Here is a 23,224-nt window from a genome sequence, read left to right on the forward strand (position 1 = left end):
AAACCAACAGTATGTGTGAATTCTACACATATCAGTAAGCACCAAAGGTCCAACTGTAATTTTTTGAAAAAGCAGTGGCTGGAGTGACTGTTCTGCGTCAGTTATGTCAGTTTAGCAGAGTCACACTTTACTCTAACCTTGTGTGAAAACACACATTATAATGTATTTCATTTGATTCACAAGGTCAAAGGTATATATACTCTGAATGTGTTTTCATTTGATTATGTGGGGAAATAACTTGGGCCGGGGCAGCTACCTGCGGAGTCGGGAGTGATTGCAAACCATATCTCAGGCTGCCTCCTCTCAGCGCTCGCTGGCTGACAATATGAAAGACATTACGCTCTACATAACCACATTAGGGAGCCACAAACACAATAAAAGCAGGGCAAAGAGCATAAAACATGGCGAGCAAATGGAAGAAGGAGGGGAGGAACAGAGGAATGAGTGTAAAGAGGGGTCTCGCTGAGGGCCCGTGAGGCGGGGAGGAAACATGGCGTGTCAATAGAGAGCCTACCTTGAGAGAGAACTGGTACATGGGGTGGATTTTATTGAGGTCGTTCATTATGAAGTACAATAAGGAAGCCCGTGCAGCTGCTGGTCGGTAGTGCTCGCGAGCCTCATTGATTTTAGCCTCTGTCACCTTGGCTTCTTTCACCTACAGTAAAGACAGTGCAAACACAAAGGGAATCACACTCACAGACACAAGCGCACGGCGGCACAGACAGTCACACGCTCAGGATTCATCAATCAGTTAATGATGAAATCGTGCACCATCCAATAAAACACCCTCCAGTGAAGAGCAGAGCTATTCCAATTTCACGGTTCCAGCCAAAATGTTCTCACACTGCGTGGAACACGACAATTATGTGCTGCTTTTTTTTTCTTCTTCTTCTTCTTCTTTTTTTTTTTTTTTACTGGCAAATGCCTGCGCAATTATGCTTAAGAATGAACATCTGCAAAGGCAGCTCTCGTCTCCTCGCTGACAGGACGCACACTCTCACATCATCATGCAGCAGCTTCTCAGGAGTGCTCTGAAGTATCTGAAACATCAGTGATTCTCTTCTGAGGTGACATGATCTGATTTTAGAGTAGAGAGGAGGAAACATGCACATCCTCGTGCACATGTGGATGACCAAAGTACAGAGAATAAAGGGTTAACATTTTTGAGTTAATAAGGGACCAAGACATAATTTAGTTATAATACTTTTTTAATTACCTGTTACGTGTTAACAGCTTGTGACCAGTGAGCTTAGTCAGAATGTTCTTTGCAGTATTATGACTTTGATCTACCCTATTTTTATCTGAGCTTTTAGTTTTTTCTGTAAGATTTTGGCATTTTTATCTTGGCTTTTTGTATTTGTATATGAGCTTTTTGTATTTTTCTGTAAGTCTTTTGTCTTGTTATGGAAGCTTTTTGTATTTTTATGTTGGATTTTAATATTTTTCTGCGAGGTTTTTGTATTTTTATGTGAGATTTTTATATTTTATGGAAGATTTTGGTATTTTAATGTGGGCTTTTTTTTAAGCTTTTTTCATTTTTACATTGAATTTTCATATTTTTGTAGAAGGTTATGTATTTTTATGTACACTTACTGTATTTGTATGCTAGCTTTTTGTGTTTTCTGTAAGCTTTTTTATTTTTACATTGGGTTTTCACATTTTTATAGAAGCTTTTGTATTTTTATGTACATTTATTGTATTTTAATGTGGGCTTTTTGTCATTTATAGTCTTGTTTCAATGTTTTCCAGCAAAACCAAACAAACAAACAAAATGAAGGTGCCGAACTATGTGTGACACTCTCACTGAGTAAAATAATAATAAGCTCCAGAAATCTTACAAATAACAACAATACCATACAGAATATCATGTGGTGACTGTCAGGGAGAGCCTGAATGGCCTGTTACCTTGTGGATACAACAATACTATCCTTGTTGTTGCGAGTGGGAATCATACTAGGGGGCCAGGCAGGAAAATCTCTGCTGCTGTGGTACATTTCGAGTGATTAGGAGCAGTGGAGTTTCAGTACTGATGTATTGTGTGTGCAGGCAGGGGTTGGCCCATTAGCTCAAGTTAGTGATGTTTTCTGCCACAGAAGAAAATAAGTAAGTGTGTAGAGCTGTGTGTATCTGCAGACACCCTGCCCTGTGCCTGTATCTTCTGTTTTGCTGTGTTCAAGACAGTGTTGGGCGTCAACCTAAGATCCCACAGTGTGTTCTCTGTAATAACACAGTAGTTACAGTACAGAGGGTCTGAACAAGGGAATGTTTTCATTTTTCCAATTTTTCTCATTTTGTTACCCAATAACAATATTACTGTTTTGCCCCCTCAAGCCCTAAAGCAGTGGTTCTTAAATAAGCGGTCTCTAGGGGTTTGTGGCACTTTGTTGGGGGAAGTTTCAAGATTCATTCATTTAAATTATCATGATGATTTTTTTCTCAAAATACTTTATATAATTACTATAGTTCTATAATATTACGATTTTTAAATTTAAAATAGAACGGATAATACTTTCTAATTTAACTTTCTAATATATCACTTAAGGCACACTTGTGTTGTTCTTTCACATAACTAAGTATCAGTGTAACAGTTATATATTCCAGTATATTTTCTATCTTGTAAAGGGAGAACCTCTGGCTTAAAACATTTTTATCTCCCTCTCTATTCATATATTTGCCTCTCTTATACCCTTTATGTTCTCACACTGTAATTTGCGGGCTGCAATCTAAAATGTCAGGAGTGGAGATGCTAAAAATAAAAGGAGTTGTAAAGACAAATAAGAACAAGACCTTTTCTTCGATCTCTGCAGCAGTGCGTTTGGTCGTCTCCAGGTTCTCCACCAGCTCCGTGTCGCCCAGGAAGTTCCCTGAGGCCGAGGACAAACGTGAGAGCAGATTGTCCTCCAGCGTCTTCAGGGTGATCTTGAACCCGTTTTGCTGCTTCGTCAGGTCGGACTAACACACAGAAACACGCACAAAAATCGTCAGTTTGACAAAATCCACGTAATCTGTGGAGTTTATGCGAACAATGAGGATTTCTCAGATACACCGCACACTTGGTGTCAGGCTCTTTTTTGGCCTTATCGTCATAATCTGAGGCGGCAGGAGATGTTCAAGGTGTGGGTCAATATGAGGACATGAATACTGAAGGGCGCCTCAAAGGCAGAACTAATCAATATGCTCTGCATCGGCTATCCGGACCCATGAAGGGAGCGCCCTGGGCTGGATTAGCCAGCTTCCGTCTGGTTGCCAACATCAAACCTCTGCTGGGCGACCTCACCCTCAATATGATGAGACCGTCGATTCGAGCAAAAGGTGGAAGGAGCTTTGATGGTGAGCTACACACACACACACACACACACACATCCACAAATAATCTGTTACAAGACATTATCTATTCAATTATGAACCAATACAGGCATCATGCTGAATGTGCACACACACACACACACACACACACACACACACACACACACACACACACACACACACACACACACACACACACACACACAGCTCAGTGGTAATGGGTTTTACTCACTCCTCACCATACGGATTAGTGCATCCCGTCCTCTAATAAAGCTTGAACTCAAACACTTTTTTTTTCTGTCTTTGTTCTAGCTGAAAAAACAAAAGCGTCTCAGAGAAACTTTCACTTTTTCAAAGCCCGGCGTTTGAGCGGCGCCGGGAGAACAAAGTCGACAGGGCACGGTTACTTCTCTTTATTGCTTCATCCTGCTTTGTCCTTCATTATAGTCTGTTGTAGCTCCTTGTTTCTGCTCGATAATGACTTTGCTTTATTGAAGTTTCCCTTAATAGAAGCCTCTGTGACCTTTGGATTGTTGTAATTACGGGAGGGTGGGCTGTTGTGAGATTTGCCTACTCTGGTGTTGTCGCTGACTGATAATAGCTGAGAGGTTTTTCTTTCTTTTTTTTTGGAACGGCGTGATCTCTGACAGACGGTGGTAATCAGTTTCCGCCGGTGCCGTTCCTGCCCCCGTGTAATCACCGGGGGAGCTGAGGAGGCTGCCGTAGAAGGGGGAGAGAGAAGGGAGCGGAGGTGGGGTGGAGCTGTTCCTCCTCCCCCGTGGCATAATGTTCCCATGACAAAAGACATACTTAGCTCAGATCGCGCCAGGGGAGCAGATAGTTTAAGAGATCACACTGCTTAATTGCTCTCTTTATGACAGTATTTCCTATCGCGGTGATGAGAGGTATTTTACACCATTGTTAAAACTAATTGAGCCTCTGCCTTGTTAAATCTTACATGCTTCCGAGTTTGACGTTATTACCCACTCTGTGGTTGAAAAGTTCTCCTCTGCCAAAACTGCACAGGAGGGAAGAAAAATGATGTGATTCGTGGCATTTTAAGGAAAAAGACCTGACATGCTTGAAAGCAGAGAGAGAAAAAGTACAGAGAGGGTTTTGAGTGGTGGACATTTAACCGGGGGACATTTGCCTGCCTGTGTGAGTCAACTGTGACCTTCTACTTGCCCAGACTCGGGGCTCTTGAGGGGGAAAAGCTCTGCGCGCTAAAACATTCCCAACTGGATCCAGTAATGAGTCAGTTTTTAACGATTAGCTTTCCTCTGGCACAATGTGCTTGTAATTACCCTTGCTTGGGAAAAACAAACAATTAACCAGTCAGCAGAACACCCTAATTGGGATTAAAATGAGATATTACATCTATCATTTTTTAGGCAAATGATTACTGAGTGCCACGGAGCAGCCCTGTTAAGGTAATTTGGGAAGTGGAGCATTTTAGTTCTCATTAACGCCGAAGGTCTGGGTAAGAATCGGAGCAAACATACACAAGATTGTGGCGTACACATGCTCATGTGCGCGGAGGGAGGACCAGCCGAGGTAGTTATTGTGGTAAAAGGTTGTACGCTGATCCCCCCGCGCTCTCTCCAAAAAGGCAACTTGACATTTTAAGCTCCTTAGCCCGTCTTTGGCTCGGTTAAATGAGGGCTCTTTCACCCGGTAGTCATCTTACGGCTCAGTGGCGACGCTAACCTCATTAAAGGTATAATGGCACTGAGTCATTCAGAGAATATAAACAGGTACAGCCAATTTGCACTTCGCTATCAGTCGGGTGATTGTTATCAGTCCGGGGTTGTTTACTGACAACAAAAAGCCATTCAGCACTTCATTCTACGGGGCCGTGTTGTGATGGGAGGGTGCGGGGAGTGTACACAGCGATCTGGCCCCCCCCCATCACCACCACCACCACCGCCCACCTTCAACTTTCAGTGTTAATTAAAATGATAAGTGAGTTCCAGATCTTGTTTTTTCCCCCCCTCACCCTCCGATCTCAGTGAAATGCTAATTAAACAAGCTTCATTAAATCACATTTCACTTCTTCTCCATTGAATTTTGCTGAGGGGACATAAGGCTTAAAATAACTCCAGCATTTTGGTGTGTTTTTTTTTTTTTTTTTTTCCTCCGCCTCTCTCCGTTTATTAAAAATGCTGATTTGTCCGTGGATGAAAGCCTACAGGTCTGAATAAAGCACTGCCTACAGAGGCCCAAACGCAAACAAGGACACCTCCGGAAAACCATCAAAATGCAAATAGGATTGTGTTCGAGTAAATCCGCCTGACCCGTTAACAGAGTTCCCACATTATCTTCCGCGTCTGATCTCTTGGAGACTCCGCCGTCAGCCAGACGGATTCTGAGCGTGGAGGGATTCAAGATTTTTCCTTTTCCCCCCTCGACTAACAAGAGCCGCATTTAAGGAACAGTGGAAGTGTGTCAATGTGTTGTCTAATTGCCGTGGTACAGTAGCGCCACCGGCCAATCCATTTCAAACAGCTGACATGAAAAGAGCAGATTGTCGATGAGACAAGTGCGAGGCATCATTAGGCGCTGAAGCTTTGATCAAGTGAATTTTTGCTTAATTACGAACATTTACATTCACACCGTAGACCGTTCTGTGGATATCGTTACTATCTGCTGCTCATTACTCCTCCAAAGTCGGCTGTACAGCTGCCAGGAACCTGCTGTATTGTACACGCCGTACGGAGCTGGCCATTAGCTCTGACCGGCTCTGACAGCTTAAAGCTCCAGCTGGTGACGCCAACGACGCTTATCAACAGAGTGGAACAACAGCTCTCCCCTCCTCACAGTCAAGGGTCCAAGGTCCGCACAACAAAGACATTCATTTACATTAAAAAAGGAAAATGCACCTTAAAGCGCCTCATATCTGTGTCGGCTTTGATTTTGGAGAGGTGGATGTGGACGTGTGAACAGAAATGAGTCTGCCAAAGTGATAAGACAAAGATGAAACTCCCTTGAGGATAGCATCAAGACACACAATTACACAATTCCTGGAGCTTGATGATAAATGGAGGAGTGTCTCAGGAACAGTACCCAGGGTGACAGAGACACAATGGTAAATTGTTAGTGCTTCAAAAGTTAATTTGATTTTTTGATTCAGGATTATTGGATTATTGCTTTTACGGGTGATTTTTCACAGATGCAGCACAGTAACAATCCATGACTTTCAAATTATCTTTTTCTGCTGTCTATCATCATTTAGGATGGTGATACTTCAAAACTTATCAGCTCATGAAAGCTTCTGGATGTTCAATTTAAAGGTAGTTATTGGGTGGGTATTAAAGGGACAGTTCCCTACAAAATCAAGAATATATATGTTTCCTCCTGGCCTGTTTTAACCTGACACACCAGATGGTTTGTTACACAGAACCATCTGTGAAGTCGTCCTTAGAAACTGTTTGGAAAAGGGCAAGCACTTTCAAAAAACACTTGGCAGGTGATTGGAGGAACCATCTATCACGTGTAATACAGGCTAACTTCAACCAATCAGATCAAAGTCTTGCCGAAATCGGTCAGGAGAAGAGTGAAAACATCTCTTCCGTTGTGAAAAGGCTTCACTCACGTTCTTTGCTCTTCTTTCAATGAAGAAATATAATTCTGATATAACTGATGCGATCACAGTATGAAGGCTTCATTCAATCTTCAGGAGCTGCCATTGTTTGTTCAAGACGAGTCACTTCTATGGACACTTCTCGCTGTCGTCGCAACCAAACCATCCTTGCGCAGCTGCCAGTAGTCCCTCCTAGGATGCTGATGGGCTGTACCACCTTTGGTGCGTACATAAATGGATAACTTGAAGCCTGGCAAGATGGATTCTGGCATGATTGTGTGATCTCGCAAGTCCAGTTGCATCGCAAGGTAAATATTCTGCGTGAATACAGGTGAAACAAACTCACTCCATTCACTCTCTACCTCTCTCCTAATTAATCCGGGGAGGAGGGGCCAATGTTGAGTGATGTGTTTGCAAAAAATACTGCATATTCTACCTTTAATGAATGGAATGGATTGTGAAAGGGCTCCACTGAGCATTTTAGCGTCTGTCAGCTAGCTTCTGCAGACCACAACTTCACTGTTTTGGTTTCAGTGAAAATGCTCTAACCAACTGTACAGTACCTGCTCAACAGCAGGTAAAGTTAGTATGAAACTTAACTAGTGAACATAGATATGTTTCTCAGAAGCTGAAGAACAAAACAGACCTGTCACTGTGGTATTGTCAGGTTGTCCCCCAAGTGGCCAAACAGAAAAAATACTACTTGTTTCAGCCTTGGTATGTTCCCATGCAGCAGTATTTTTGTCAGTGTACTGTACATAAAATTGCTACTTAATCATATGAACTGCTAACATGAGGAGACTATTCATCTGCTTTAAATGGAGATGAACTGCAGTCTGTTAGAGGAAGTCCCTCTATAAATACAGATGGCTGACAAATTAAAGAAAAATCGTGAATAAATAAATGAGCAGAGAACAAATGCAGATGCTCCCAAGCATCGCACAGAGGCTCACTGAATGGTTTGATGGGTCTGAAAAGGATGTGAATCATACGATGTGGTCCTCACAGCCTCTCTCATCCCAAATTTATTGTATTGAGTGGTGGTTTTAAATGAAATATGCACAGAGCCCAGGCAGACGCACAAAGATAGAGTTCAGCTTTCAAAATAAATGGTTTCAATATGAGTTTTTCTCTTGTAACAATATGCAGATATCCTTATTTAGAAATTAGGGTAAATAAGTGCAAGTGTTTGGTTGCCACGCTTTATACAGGAGTCAAGTTAAAGGGGGCCTGAGGAGTTTTCTTGTACATTAAGTTGTGTTTACATTCAGCATTGCAATGTGTTGAATACACATAAAACATTTGCAAAGCCATTTTTTAAGTATTTTAAATCCAGAATAGGTTACATCCATGTTTCAAGGCTAGCGGCCTTCTTCTTCCCTGTCTTTGTTGGTGCATTGCTGCACATCTTGGCGTGTAACCGCCACCTGTATCTCATTGAAATAGTGTGAAACTATTGGCAGGAATGTGAATCTCGCACATGAATCTGAATCTGTACATGTGCAAGATAAACAAAAGAAGGGAAACACCTAAAGAAAAACACCTCTTTAGCACTACTACATGTTTGAAAGTCCGCAGGGAACATTTGAATTCCCACAAAAAAATAAGTGTTACTTGGAATTTTAGAAAACAGTTAAGAAACTATGAAGTCATGCATAACTGTTAAAAAGAACTGATGCTGATTACAAATGGATGCAATGTAACGGAAATACTGTTTAACTTTAATTTACAAACACTATTTAATGCACATTTCACCTCGTCAACTCCACATGGACACAGGCTCAGTTTTCATGATAGGAATCATGTCATGCCAGCTTGTCAGGAAGGTGTCTCTACAACTCGCTAAAGTAAGACAAAACTTTGACGAGGTAAAAACTGCCGTGGCTGTTTTCAGTAGAGTCCCATGACCTCTCACCTAAAGGTATCTGAATGAAAATGGATTCTCTCCCACAAGCCACCCCTTTACAGACACGTCCACAAATCTCACGCAGTTTGGAATTAAAAAAAGAGGCAGTTTTTAGCAAGCAGTAAAAATGTGGTACTTTTGTGTATTATATTTGGATATTCTGCATACTGGGGTCCTGAACAGTGTTGGAATCACATCAGTTGGCTGTGACCAAGAAAGCTGAGACTCATGGTGAGGGGTTTTCTGAGGAGTTTGCGGAACGAAAGTGCTCGACATCCCATCACTGAATGCTGCTATTCTTCCAGAAAAATCCAAATTTCCAAAGATTTTGATGCCAGATCACAATACAGATTTTCCACCGGTGTTCACCAAGGTCTTGGAGTGTTAATGTGGAACCGTGGAGGGATTTTTAGACTTTTTTCTTTTTTTTTCTTTACCAATTCTCGAGTATTAAAACCTGGTTACATTTTGAACCAAATCTTTCGGAATAAGTGGTATCGACCCCAAAATTGCTGCAACAACTTGCAGACGTGTCATATTTTTCTCATACTTTGAATTTTCTTTCAGATATGTGTAAATTCACACATAAAGTCTCGAATGATGTATTATTCACTGCTGTCAAGTGTATTGGCCATATATGTTCACATGCAGGTTTATGAAGTCTCTGTCCGGGGGAACATCCTCCTTTATTTTGTCCTCTGTCTCCATGATGGAAACTTCGTCTTGACCTCCTCCTCCTCTTGCGGTTATTGATCACCGCGACATTTCTTCTTTATTTCAGTGACAGTCCAACTCTCAGATAACACAACATTAACAGCACTCTGTTTTCCTTATGCCATTGCCATTTTCAGAAATAAAATAAATTCCTGACATATGGGGCAGCATATTCTTATATGGTATTATTGAGGTGTTAATTATACTAATTAAGAAAAGAAGTCTCATGCATGTGCGCTCAAATACACACAGGTGGATCATTTACACATTTAGGTTTTAAAGTTTCCATTGTTTGGTGAATCTGATGTGGCTTTTACTACAAAAAACAGTAAGAAAAATTTAAGAAGGTTAAAATGATAATCTAATTTTTGGATTACTCCACGTTCCACATGCGACATGAATACACGGGCACCATGTGCATAAAAATTCAGACACACTCACCCAGATACACATGCACACAGAGTTGTGCAGCGTCCCAGTCTCCCCAAGTGAAAGACCCAAAGCCCCATAATTATCACACATCCACTTAGTTTGCCGTTAATCAAAGACGCCAGCTGATTGTTTTGGAATCAAAGAGCCCGGACCTGCAGCCTCTTGTGATGTTTAAAGACGGGCGACGTTTTCTTGCCGATGTGCAGCGTTAAAGATGGATAATGACGAGCGAGAGTGCTACGCCGGGCTTCTGGAGGCCCCTGACTCCACTGACTGTTTCTTTTAATTACACCTACACAGAGGAGATGTTAGGAGAGGAACTCAAAAGAGCCCAACGTGGAACACTTGTTTGTTCTCTGATACAGCCTGAAGAGTGTGACAGATACCGCTTTCATGTCTGCTCAGGCTCACTTTTACATTCCTGCGACATATCAGATGAAAAGAGATGCGAGGAAAAATGCTCTTTTGTTGCTAAATAGCTGTATCAGGTCGTGTTTCCCTCCGCCTCCCTCACCTTCAGCTGTTCCAGGTCGGGTCTCTCCATGCTGACCACCGCCGCCAGCAGCTGATCCTCCAGACCGTCTCTGGTCACTGTGAAATTTATCAAGGTGCACTGGGCCTGCAGCTCCGGCTGGTAATGAGGGCTGGCGAGCTTGGTGTGCAGGATGAGGCGGAAACTGGGGTTGTACTCGCACTCCTTGTCTCCAATCTTTATGTACCTATTTGGGTAAACAAGCACCAGAAATCTTTTGATCATTCACAGTCGCTAAATGAAAGTTAAAATTCAGAAAATAAAGATGTTATCAAAGCAGACACCAGTTTAGTGGATTTGTCATTAACAGAAATGTTCATTATCTGATCTTTATTTCCAAAAACTTTTAGAAGTTTTCTTGTGCTCAGACAAATCAATTCTCTGTCTAAAATCTAGTACACTTGTTTAATCAATAGTTATCTAAGAATGTCACTTCAAGCAGCAATATGTAGCCACCGTGCGTGCAAAAATGAGTACAGCAGTCCAAATAGCGAGTTGGAGCCATAGACTGTATATTAAATAGGTTGTAATCCTGTTTAATATATGATCTGTGGTTGAAGCGGGTTCTTTCCCCCTGCAGAGACAGGCAGGCTGCAGGAGCTCCACAGGAGCACAGGATGGGCAACATCATAAATTGACAATAACAAGCGATGATGTGTTCTCCACTCGGAGTGGATCAGCTGTGTATAACTGTCAGTTGTCTGTCAATGTAAAGTTAAGCCCGTTATCCTGAAAACAAAAGGCCACTGCTCTGAAATAACACTCTGGATGATGATGCGTTAAGTGAGTGCCTGTCTCACTGCCTGCCAAACTCCATTGACATTTTGTTCAATTTCACAGCTACAAACATCTGCACCTTCTACAAGATTATTAATGATTGATTACGACTCATAAACAGACACTTAGTCAAACAGCGAAAAATCAGCATCAGTTTGAACTCTGATTAATGTGGAGTGGTCAGACAAAACAGTTATTGTGGTTCATGTCAAGTGAAGCGAGTATTTCACCTGAACATATTTCCTTGATCTCTGATGAAACATTGCGGCCGTTTTACCATTTATTACAGTCGATATATTACAGATTTCTCCTTTGAAGTACAAAGCTGGTGTTATTTTTTTCTTTTTCTTTTTGACGACAAATCCACTGAAAAGATCAAAACCGACACATTAGTCTCTAATCTTCCAACAGACACAAATCTTGGAAAACAGCTCACAAATATGTAGTTCCATTTAAAAAAAGCCTCTGAACTGAAACAGTGGGGAACTGAAACATTTAGCAAACATCTCTAAAACTGAAGGAAATACCACTTATTGGGGACTATTTTCAGCGGTGGATTAATACACAGTTAGCATTCTGTAGAGTCTACAGGTCTCTTTATCGTCTCTTTTATTATTTTTTTAATCACCTTTTATTCAAATTTGGATTTTATACAGTCATTCCTAAAAGGAGTAGGGAGGTATTTTCGCTGTATGTATTTATTGACTTCTTTATAGCCTGGGATGTTAATTTACAGTGCACTTTGCTTCTTGTTAATGCATTTTGATCAATTATGATTTACATAAACAACAAGCAGTATTGATCATTTCAACCTTAGAACAAACTGCATCATATTCATTAAGTCAGAGGTGAATGACAAAGTGACAAGATGACATTTATGCTAAAGGAGGGCCAATAAGAAACAAACAAAACAACAAAAATTATTGAAATGATCGACATAAGGCTAAGTAATGTCTGAGACAGGCATGTAGTGCCAACCCTTACTTTGTTTTTACACCAAAATTAGCACATATATGGGTTTTTTTTAGTTAAGGCGCACCAAGCAGTCATAAGAAATGCAAAAACGCAGAGAATGTGGCAAGAAATACCTGACAAAACTCCAGCAGTGTTTTGTGGACTAAACAACGAAACCCGACCTTCAATCAGCATGATGGAGAGTAGATAGTGATTCAGTTTTCATTCATGGGTGAACTATCCCTTTAAGGTACAGGACATAGGACAATATGGACAAAAATGTGGGAGATAACATATATAATGCACCGCAGAAAAAAAAAAATGCTCAGACCGGTAATGTGATGCAGAGAAGACGTGCTGCTTGAATGTGAACAGTCTGCTGGTAATGCTGTGGCATAATGGCATACTTAATCATTCATCTAGTAGGCAGTATGCAGTACATACTGATTGAGCATGTAGTAGGCTGTACATTAGTATGCTGTTTCCAGCACAGCCATTCTCTTGTCTGCTCTGTTTTCCCTCCCACATACTAACTCTGCTGTCATTTCAGATGCAGACACTCCCTCCTGCCCTGCTACTTACACACCGATCCCCATCACCTGACCTCCCCCTCCTACCTGTTCTCTCATCAGCCCTGCAGTACACTGTACACCAGCCCGTTCCCACTCGTTCCCATGCCGGATATTTTACTGTGTTTCTGCCTTAGCTTTCCAACAGTTTCTTCAGCTTGTCTGACCCATTTTTGGATCTGTTCGCCTGTTTTGATCTGCCAGCCTGGTTCTGACTTCAGCCTGATTTTTATACCACAAGGAAACATTAACTCTGACATTAAGTCATTGCTTTCTACTGACTTAAAGATCATGTGAAGTGACAATAAATGTGTGTTCTTCACACCACAGAAACATATGTAATTAACCACCCAGCCAAATTTGAAGGATTAAAAAAATGCTAAGTATATAAAATCACATGAAAAATGAGTTTTCTCTGCTCTGAAATTCTGGGGGAGTGTCTGCTCTGCTATGTCAACGTCAAACACCACTACAACCTGAAAACGACTTGAAACATGGACGCTCTGTCTCTCAATGAATCAATTTTTAATCAGTTATTAGGATAATTGCCAACTATTTTGATAATAGATTAATCCATTTGAGTCATTTTTAAAGGATAAAATGTACAAATTCTCTGATTTGAGCTTCTAAAATGTGAATTTTTTCTGGTTTCTTTATTCCTCTCTGACAGTAAACTGACATTGTCATTTTAGAGTCTGATCGATATTTTTCACTATTGCATTACATTTTATGGTCCAAACAACTGATCAATTAATGGAGAACATGATCAACACGACATGGACATATGATTGGACCTATATTTAAACTGAAAAGATTGTCACAGGATTAATTAATCAATCTATCAAGAAAATGATCGACAGATTAATCAACAATGAAAATAACTTTAACACCCAGCACTAACCCACAGTTAGAATACGTTTTAAAAGCTGAAGTTTTCTCTACCTGCCCTTCTTAATGGTTTCTCTGCCCAGCAAAGGTCCAAGAACAGGATCCAATGTTTCCTCCAGGTTCTCTATGAGAACCACGTCACCTGCTGCCAGTGCTCTCTCGATAGCATCCAGGTACCTTTCAGAACAAAAGAGCAGAATCTCCTCTGTCAGAATCTTCTAATAAAAAACACAACCATGGCGCACATTTCACCATAAACCCTCGTCTTACCCTCTCTGTCCGATGCGGATGACGCGCAGGTCTTCGCCGTATTTGTTTTTGATCCACTTGATGCCTTGCAGCTGGGGGTCCACCATGAGGGGCCAGCGCTGGCAGGAGGTGAGGATGGTGGCGTTCTCGGTGGACATCCTGTCAGCGGGAAGCCCCTCGTTCTGCCACGCCGCGATGTCCGCGTCGTCCGTCAGCATGGTCAGAGGGTCCAGGTCAGCGGTCACTGGGATGGGAACCTAAAAGATGACATCAACGAATACGTATAAAGTTTGAATCATCTTCACCCACGTTGCTTTAGTGAGTTATACAGAAGTAGTTTCTTTGTGAGAAGCTGGAATTGTACTTGACACCAGTGGTTATGGTGGTGATTATTAAATGGCTTTTGATTTATTATTCAGTGTCTGATTTCACTCACTGATAGCACCAATGCAAAACTAGACACATGTACTTAAATGAACAGGAAGTACTGGACTTTAATTACTATATTATTATACTCCTCGTTTATTGTGTTTACACTCTTTCACTCATTCTGTAATATGGAGACACTGTGGGAGAGTTGGCCTCGCCTTACCTCTAAATAAAACACAACTGCCATGCAATCAGTGGCTGATTGTGTTTACATTCTTTCAGTCACCATGATAGACGGCGGCAATCACAGCAGGTATCAAGTTTTTCTAATTAGATAATGATTAATCTGTCAGTCATTTGCTTCATTAATCGATTAGTTGTTTGCTCCATAAAATGTCAAATTGTGAAAAATCTTAATGACTGCATCCCAAATCCCGGGGTGATGTGCTTAAATGTCCTGGTTTGTCTACAATAAGGTATTCAGTTGAAGAAGTTTTTCTTGAAAAAAAAAAGACGATTATCAAAATAGTTGGAGATTAATTCAATAGTTTAATTGTTACAGCTCTGCTTGCAGTAGAGATGGTTTTTCTGTATGTGTGTTACTGAAAAAATATAACTCAGCATTTTTTCAACTTACTTAACTGTCAACAATCATCATAAACTTTCAGAAGAAAACCTGAGCAGCCCACACTGTGGTCTCCACGCGGAGGAGTAAATAGTGTATTTGTGGTTGTGTGTTTTCATTTGCACATTTATTCATGAATACTGTGCTGTAGTATATCTGGCAGTTAATGAGATGATACTGAGAAGGAGACGATGACTGAGCCTTTCTTGCACTTTCTTAAAGAAGAAATGGTTTCTTACAACTTGAATTTTGTTTTCGTATCTATAGCTTTTTGTTCCAGTGGTTACTGTAATACTGTATTTGGAATGACATCACTAACAAAGGTTAGTCTGAACAATCAGACAATTAGATCAAAGAGCAATCTGTGCCAAAAACTGCAGTTCCTCAAACGTCCACTTGAGGCTGACCTGACAAGCAAGTCGATTGCTATATAACTCAGCCATTTAAATTATATCAAGGCATCAAATTATGCATAATTAAGGGCATGTCCACTTTGAGTGTTGGGTGGGTGCCATGACAGGTGGCTAGCTGCTAGTTAGCCACCTCAGCTTCACCCACGCTCCACCTCTTTGCCCATTTTTGGATTGGCCAGGCGTTCGCTGCAGTCAGGCACTGCCAGTCCTCGGTATGGTTTAAAAAATGACCATAGCAGTACTGATGCCAGTTCCTGAAAAGTGACAGATACCAGTGGAGTACGTCATTCAATATGAAGCACGTTTGTGGTGATTGGCTGTCCAGCCATGGGCACTGCCAGAGGCTCGAAGGATCCATCCAGGTTTTATACGTTCACCTGAAGCCACCCACCTGGAGCTGACCGAGGTAAGGCCTCCAGGTGTTGTCCATGAGCTGGAGCCGGTAGTGTTTGGTGAAGTATCCCAGGTAGGAGATGAAGGCGGTGATGAGGAGGACGTCCCCACAGAGAGTCCTCTCCTGCTTCTTGAAGTTTTCTATAGCCTCCGCCCAGCGAACATTCTCTGACGCAAGACCTCCGACCTGAAACGTAAAGACAGATCGTTTTGTTTTAGTGAAACTTACATTACTGTGGCATTATTCCCCACAGGCATCCGCTAAAACCAAATCTACGGCTGCCATCATGGATGCACAGCCTCATGAACGTCGGGAAATCTCCAGAACAACAATGCCTTGCTACCTTCAAGTCCTTTTTTATGAGGTTTTCATATCCTTTATCACCTCTCTGCTCATGTACCAACACATCTACTCTTTACTGCAGCAATGATCCAATTTCCCTTCAGGGATCAATAAAGTTCACCTTAATATCTTATCTCCTCTGAACTTGAGGCGCCGCATACTTTGATACACGCTGTAACTTCTCACGGAAACACTGTACACTTCAGCAAGTTGGCTGCATTTGCATTGATATTTGTGAGTGACTAACAGATGAACACAACCTCTCATCCTTTTGTTGCTCCTGTCAGGCCTTTTGAACGCTTCCTCTGAATAATTTAGATTATCATACTAACAGTGTCAACACTCATCTTTGTGTTGTGCTGCTGTCAGCAATAGATTTACACACTGGCAGATGATGCTGGGATTTATGTATATTTGTGTGTGTGCGTGTGTGTGTGTGTGTGTGTGTGTGTGTGTGTGTGTGTAAACATACAGTATGAATTGTGCACCTACAGTAAGAAAGAGACAGCAACACTAACAAGCTGAGATAAAAATGGGTATATATATGTATATAAACATAGGATGTAATGCAAAAGTTAATCTCTGTATCTATTTTTTTTTCCTTTCAGATTTATACTGGAAGTTGTTGAAATTATCTAGACTAGGGCTGCAACTAATGGTTGTTTTTATAATTGATTAATCCGTGGATTATTTTATCGATTAATCAATAAGTTGTTTGGTCTATAAAATGTCAAAACGTGGTGAAAAATGTAGAGATGACATCTTCAAATGTCTTGTTTTGTCCACAATCCGATGAAATACAGTTTACTGTCAGAAAGGAGTAAAGAAAGCAGAAAATATTCACATCTAAGAAGCTGAAAGCAGAGAATTTCTATCTATCTATCTATCTATCTATCTATCTATCTATCTATCTATCTATCTATCTATCTATCTATCTATCTATATCACTGGATGTACTGTATATTCTCATATGGGGGATTTTTTCTGTATTTAGTACTTTCAGTTTTGATACTTGAAGTACATTTTCCTGACAATACTTACATACAATTACTTAAGTAATATTTTCAATGTATTCAAAGTATCTTGACAGCAGAGAATTAGTACTTTCCTGTAAGTAAAGGATCTGAATACTTCCTCCACCACTGTGCATTGAACTAATAAAGAAAGTCACACTAACAAGCACAGATGAAAATACTTTGTGGGTTTATATGTGTACAGATACAAGTTTGTACACATCTGTATTTATTTGAGAGAGGGAGCAGGTGGGACAGATGGGACAGACAGTGTGTGTGAGTGTTTGGGTGTGTGTGTGTGTGTGTGTTTGCTGGAAGCTGATGCTCTGCGTGACCCCGCTGTCGCCCTCCTCACCAGACGGTTTGCCAGGGAAATGGTGCGTGCGGTTGATTCTGCTTCCTGTTGGCACTTGAGCTTGTCTGCAGTGGCTTTCTCAAACTTGGCTGTCAGCTTGGCCAGGTTCTCATTAAGGTGCTGATAGGCCAGACACACAGACACAGGGAGAGAGAGAGAGAGAGAGAGACACACACACAGAAAAACAGAAAAAAATTGGCTCCTGTTAAAATACAGCATGGTCATAAGGAATGTTCAAAGACAAAGAACAAAGATAGCTAAAGTCTGTCTATGAACGAAACTTAGGAGTGTGTGAAAAGTTGGGTAAAACTTATCATTCCCTCCGCTATGGATTTATTTGGCATATGGAAGCAATTAGCACAAGGACAAACAGGATTAATCGGTGGAGAGGCACACAGGTTCAGTAGATTAGTTTGAGGATTGCTAATTCCCCTTGGCTCCGAACCCACTCTCTGCTCAAGCGATCTGACTTAGGGCTGAAAAATGACAGCGAGAAGTCATGCTGGATCTTATTAAGACTCGTCACTCTGCACTCGGCAGGGTTTGATGTAAGCAGCAGCCGCCGCCGCCGCGTCACGAGCTCCGCGCTCTGCTGGGGCTCTCCGGCGCTCTGATGTGCTGAATGTCAAACGCCACTGAGAAACAATTATTTACAGCTGCTTTTATCAATAGGGTTTTTAGGCCTGATGGATTTGGTTTTAGATTAATGAACAGTAAAAGCTTTTAATAGCACTTACACCAGCTTTGTATTGATGAAATGCTGGTGGTATATCATTACGGGCAGAGCTCATGTGTCAACTGTCACTCAAGCCTTGATAAAATAATTCATATCCTGAATTTTTGCTCCAGCTCACAGCCTCGGGTTGTGGTTTTTATTTTATTTCTGGAGCATCAAATTCTTATTATGCTGCATATCTTCTGAGTTTGATAGAGTAGTTGATCCACACTGATGTCTCAGAAGCCTTTTATAGCCAGGTGCTGAGGTTTCTGGCTTTCACAAGTCATTTCTCAGCCCACTTTCAGTTTAATACAAAAGTCAGCCCAGCAATAAAGTTTTAAGAGACTCTTTAGTGTTTGTGTCAGAGCATTTCTGTGACAATGAAATGACTAGAAAACAAGTCCTTTCTTTAATAAAATGGTAATACAATTTCACAGAATATATCCTTTGGATTTGAGATATTGAAATTGCCTTCTTTTGAAACAGATACTTGGCATATAACAAATAAAGTTTTCATTTCCTGTATTGTCAGTGAAAAGCGATGGCTTACATTGATCTTGCTCTTGATGGCGGAGAGTTTCTCCTGTGCAGCAGCCAGCTCTGCGTTGGCCTTGTTCAGAGCCTGACGCTTGGGCTCCACCTCGCAGTAAACCTCGTAGAACGTGAGGATGTTTAAAACCCAGGAGCACAGGCCGGCCGCCGCGTTCGACTTGGCGGACACTAGTTCAGGCTGGAACTCTGGATCCTGGAGAGGGTCAACAAGATGAACAAACGAGTGCACAAACGCAAGACAAAGCACAGAGCAATGACGGCAGAGGCGGCAGTAGCTCAGTCTGCAAGGACTTGGCTACGGAGTGTGGACTGGTAGGTGGAGAGGAGCCAGTTCACCCCCTGGGCACTGCTGAGCAAGACATCCAACCCCTAACTGCTCAGGGCACCTGACTATATGTAAGTGTGCAGCCCCCGCACTCTGACACCTCTCTCACATGCATGTCTACAGGTCCTCTTTATGCATGTGTGTGTACTTCGGGTCTGTGTATGCATGTAGAAAAAATTACAACGGAGTGAAAAGAATGTAATTTCCCCTCAGAGACTAATAAAGTATGCCTTCTTCTTCTAATGCACACTGAGCAAAGGAGCTGCTCGTCACTTAAATAAGAATAGCTGGTCTGGTCCACCTTAATGAGCCAGTGCTGAAGTTGTCGCTAACTTTGAGGCTAACCCTTGTGGGTCTAGAGGAGTTGTTGCATTTATTCACTGACAAACAGCCTGAACTGTACGCACGCTGCGCTGCCACATTCACAGTTACGTTCACCACTGAGGAAAACTCTGAGGTGCTGCGTGTCACTGAACTGAGAACAGCTGGTCCACCTTAGAGAATCATGGGAAATGTTAAAACATGTGGAAACATGAAGACAGGAGGACAATGATTTGACTCAGTCATATCAGTTGCACATCAAATATATCTAAACTTTGCTAACCAAAGCCACTATAAGTGTTTCTGCTCATGCTGCAGAGTGAGACTGTAGCAGAAAAAGCCCTGGGTGACTGAGTTCAACCTCTCATTTGTAAGAGGACGACTGTGATATTTGTTCTTTCAAAAGTTACACAGTCTATCTTTAAGACTGTTCATAGGCAGCGAGTGGTATCTGCATTTTTCAGGTGTTACAAAGTCTGTGTCATTGATTTGGGATAAAATAATCCTCTGTTAGCACAGTTAAACAGTCTGCTAGTTGACCAGTCTCAAACTTTTAAACCCAATTATAAAAGTAAACAAAGCATTATGACTTAGAATCATGGTGTTCTCTTAGTAAACATGATTTAACTTTTGTTTTTGACCACCACTATGAAATATTAAAGGCGTTTTACAAGACATATAAAATCATGTTCCATCAGTAGTCTGGAAACTGTGTAGTGTACAAAGTGAATTTGAAATGAGTGAATTTTGGCTTTATCTGCTGCAAAGAAATACCTATATCTGCTCCACTGAACTTCATAATCAGGGCGGCTGTTAAATTTGTAACGCTTAATTAACTGGTTGATTTTCTCTGGCTGTCATTTGGGCGCTCGGCAGCCGTAATGTGCCTCTGACATTGTAGTCACACCCATGCTAAATTTATGACTTATTATTTGAAGTTACCAAGCGGCAGACATTGCACAGTGTGCGCCGTTAGCGTTGCTTTTAATGAGTAAGGGCTAATTGAGAGGCTCACCTGCAGGTAAGGTTGAATGGCTTTCAGGCAGGCCTCTGGGATGTTCTCCTTGTTGAAGTTTATCAGAGAGTCCAGGAACGTGTCCACTTTGGCCATCATCACCTTCGCGGCCTTCCAGCTGCGATCTTTCGGGACTTTGCCGCCAGGCGCCATCAGGACCATGACGGCCGCCGTGACGTTGGTCACCGCCGCCACCGGAGAGCCGAACGACTTCAGCTCTGTCAGGTTGTTCTGAAGTGGGCAAGATAGAGGGAATAACAGATGGAAAATGAAAGAGCTGTGATTTAATTGAGTTTGAACGACTGCATATCTCTGTGGTCTGCTGGGGGAAAAAAGAGAGAGAAAAAGGAAAGTATCAGAATAAAGGAAGAAGAACCTGTGCTGACTTTGAGAAGACAACAGAGAATACTAATTAGGGCATCTTTAGAGAGCTCTAAGCAGTGATTGAACTGTCGGTTCTGCTTGTTTGAACAGAGAGCACCTTTTAAACACAGAGGGTGTTTTTGAAAATCCCTCAGGCTGCTCATAAACCTACATGGGATGCGAGGATGAAATAAAATGCTCACAGAACATAGAGAAGACATTATTTTAGCAAAGACCCAGCTAAATCCTGTGATTCAATAATCTTTTATACAGTTCAAGGCCTGTGTGGACATAACTTATTCCACTGAAGCTGGGAAAACGAAATCAAACAGAGAAAAGAACACAACCTGTCTCAGAAATGAAGAAAACTAAGAGTGAAGAGTATGACGGAGCAAATCAATAAGACACAGCGAGGTATAAGAGAGTAACTGACCTTATTGAGAGTGTTGAGGGCATCCTGAGCAGCTAGGAGAGCTGGTTCAGCCTTGGCTAAGTCCTCCTCGCAATCCCTCTGTTTGCCGCTGACTACCACAGCAATGGCCGCCACCTTTTGCTCTTCCTCATCAGCTACCGCCTTCTCCTTGGACACCTTCTCGGTTTCTACCCCGACCACCTGAGGACGGCATGCAGGGTTTATTACTGTGTTCTTGGCACAAGTTCAGTCAGTGGCTTCTTTTTCACAGCATGGATGCAATGACCTTCCAATCAAGTCACATTTAAAGGGGAAATTCAGTACACAGAGAGATGAGTTTTCCTGCTCACAAAGCCATGTAGCAGTACCTACACGTACCAGGATGCATTGTGGGCCAGCTTGTGACGCTGATGTCATCATGTATCGCTACCCTCACCTATAGCTTTTACTTTGTTGGCCAAAACGTAGCGTTAGTTGAAAAAAAATAGTCCTCTAGCATGGCTACCCAGAGGAGGAGACTAGAAATCCAAGGTGAAATAGCCTGTAGTTCTTCCTTAACACCAACACAATCACTGTGACATCACTGTGACATCACTGGTGTAGTAAGAACAACAGCAGGAGAACTCAGCTTTCTTAATTATTGGAAATTATCTTTCCTCTGTTTCCCATCTCATCCATGGTGTTCCCAAATGATCAATCCTGGGCCTGTTACCTTTGACATGCTGCCGTTGGGTCAGGTCTTTAGTAAACATAACAATCAACATCACAATAAACAGATCAACAGCCCAACCCAACATGTCTATTGCTGGAATATTTAAAGCTTGCTGATGGAAAAACATAAATTATCTTGTTTACACCAAATTCTTTGGGTCAGATCGTCTGCAGTCTTGGAGACTTATCATGAACAACAAGCCAAGTGCAAAAAATGTGTGCATTTTATTTAATTCTGGTTTTCTGTTTCCCATCTCGCTCATGGCATTCCCCAAGGCACCATTTATATGCTGACGACACCCAGTTGTATATTATCGTCCCATTATAATCAAGAAATCAAAACAACCAGTTCTTCAAACTTTCTTATACTTAACAATGAAAAAATTAAAATGATCTTGGTCGCCAATTTCTTTCAGTCTGCAATATTACACCCCATAATATTCAGCCAACTGCAAGAAATTTGGGTGTTTTATTTGATTCTGCTTTTGATGACCAAGTAAAAAAAGGTTGTTCAGTCATTTTTCTTCCAACTGAAGGTAATTTAAAACATTTGATTCTTCTCATCCTTTGGGGATTTACACAGGGTTATCTACGCCTTTATCTTTTCCCATTTAGATGACTGTAATGCCCACAACACAAACATCTCTGAGGCTTCCCTCTCTTGCTTTAACTGGTTCCAAACACTGCTGCCAGATAACCATCGGTTCAAGAAAAAATAATCATATAACACCAATTCTGGCCTTCCTGCCTTGGCTTCTCATTCACTGTGGCATTGATATTAAAATTTTATTGTTGAACTTCAAGGGTTTACATGATCAGACCCCTAATTATATCAAAGTTAATTAACTCTTAAATGGGCCTGAACGCCCTCATAAATCAGCCGGTGGTGGCTGTCTAGGCATTTCCAGAGCCCAACTGGTAACTGAGGGTGATGGGGCTCATGCAGTCTGGGCCCCAAAACTCAGGAATGATTTACCTGCTCAGATTAGACTAGATTCTTCTAAAAATCTGCATTAGGCAACTTCAAATACTGACAAACCCCACGAGGCAACAAGAAAAGTTTGACATGCAGGAAACACCTAGAAAAACTTTGTACAGCATGCTAATGTTTACCCCGTCGACCTATCAGAGGTCAATCTATAACAGAAGATGAAAAAGATCAGAGTTTAAGTCTTGTTTTCTCTGTGTTTCTGACGCTGTAGAGAGCAGTTTCTACCCTGAACACCAGGAATCTATCTGAGCATTATCCACAGTAAAGGGGACAGACATTGTTCCTGGAAGGACAAGCTGGTGCTGAATTTTTTAAATGTCAGTTTTCATTTCTTTGAGCACCACAAGCGAAATCTCATCCATCCCCATTGTATAGGGGTCACTACAAAAGACAGATAC

At 41.5% G+C, this 23,224-nt stretch overlaps 1 protein-coding gene across 1 annotated transcript in view; it reads right to left on the reverse strand.

Annotated features, from left to right (window-relative positions):
* The window catches only part of dnah9 (dynein, axonemal, heavy chain 9), a 203,527-nt gene that overhangs the window by 56,320 nt on the left and 123,983 nt on the right, over nucleotides 1-23,224 (reverse strand). Inside the window, exons 56-65 of the mRNA XM_084741680.1 lie at nucleotides 21,146-21,325; nucleotides 20,350-20,580; nucleotides 18,687-18,881; nucleotides 17,419-17,538; nucleotides 15,706-15,894; nucleotides 13,929-14,164; nucleotides 13,713-13,835; nucleotides 10,453-10,657; nucleotides 2,788-2,952; nucleotides 515-655 (exon numbers count right to left, since the gene is read on the reverse strand). Coding sequence (XP_084597806.1) covers nucleotides 515-655; nucleotides 2,788-2,952; nucleotides 10,453-10,657; nucleotides 13,713-13,835; nucleotides 13,929-14,164; nucleotides 15,706-15,894; nucleotides 17,419-17,538; nucleotides 18,687-18,881; nucleotides 20,350-20,580; nucleotides 21,146-21,325 — 1,785 coding nt within the window. The remainder of the gene's footprint in view (nucleotides 1-514; nucleotides 656-2,787; nucleotides 2,953-10,452; nucleotides 10,658-13,712; nucleotides 13,836-13,928; nucleotides 14,165-15,705; nucleotides 15,895-17,418; nucleotides 17,539-18,686; nucleotides 18,882-20,349; nucleotides 20,581-21,145; nucleotides 21,326-23,224) is intronic.

The sequence above is a fragment of the Lutjanus erythropterus genome, chromosome 17, assembly GCF_056507025.1.
Source record: "Lutjanus erythropterus isolate fLutEry1 chromosome 17, fLutEry1.hap2, whole genome shotgun sequence".
Classification (NCBI taxonomy): domain Eukaryota; kingdom Metazoa; phylum Chordata; class Actinopteri; order Lutjaniformes; family Lutjanidae; genus Lutjanus; species Lutjanus erythropterus.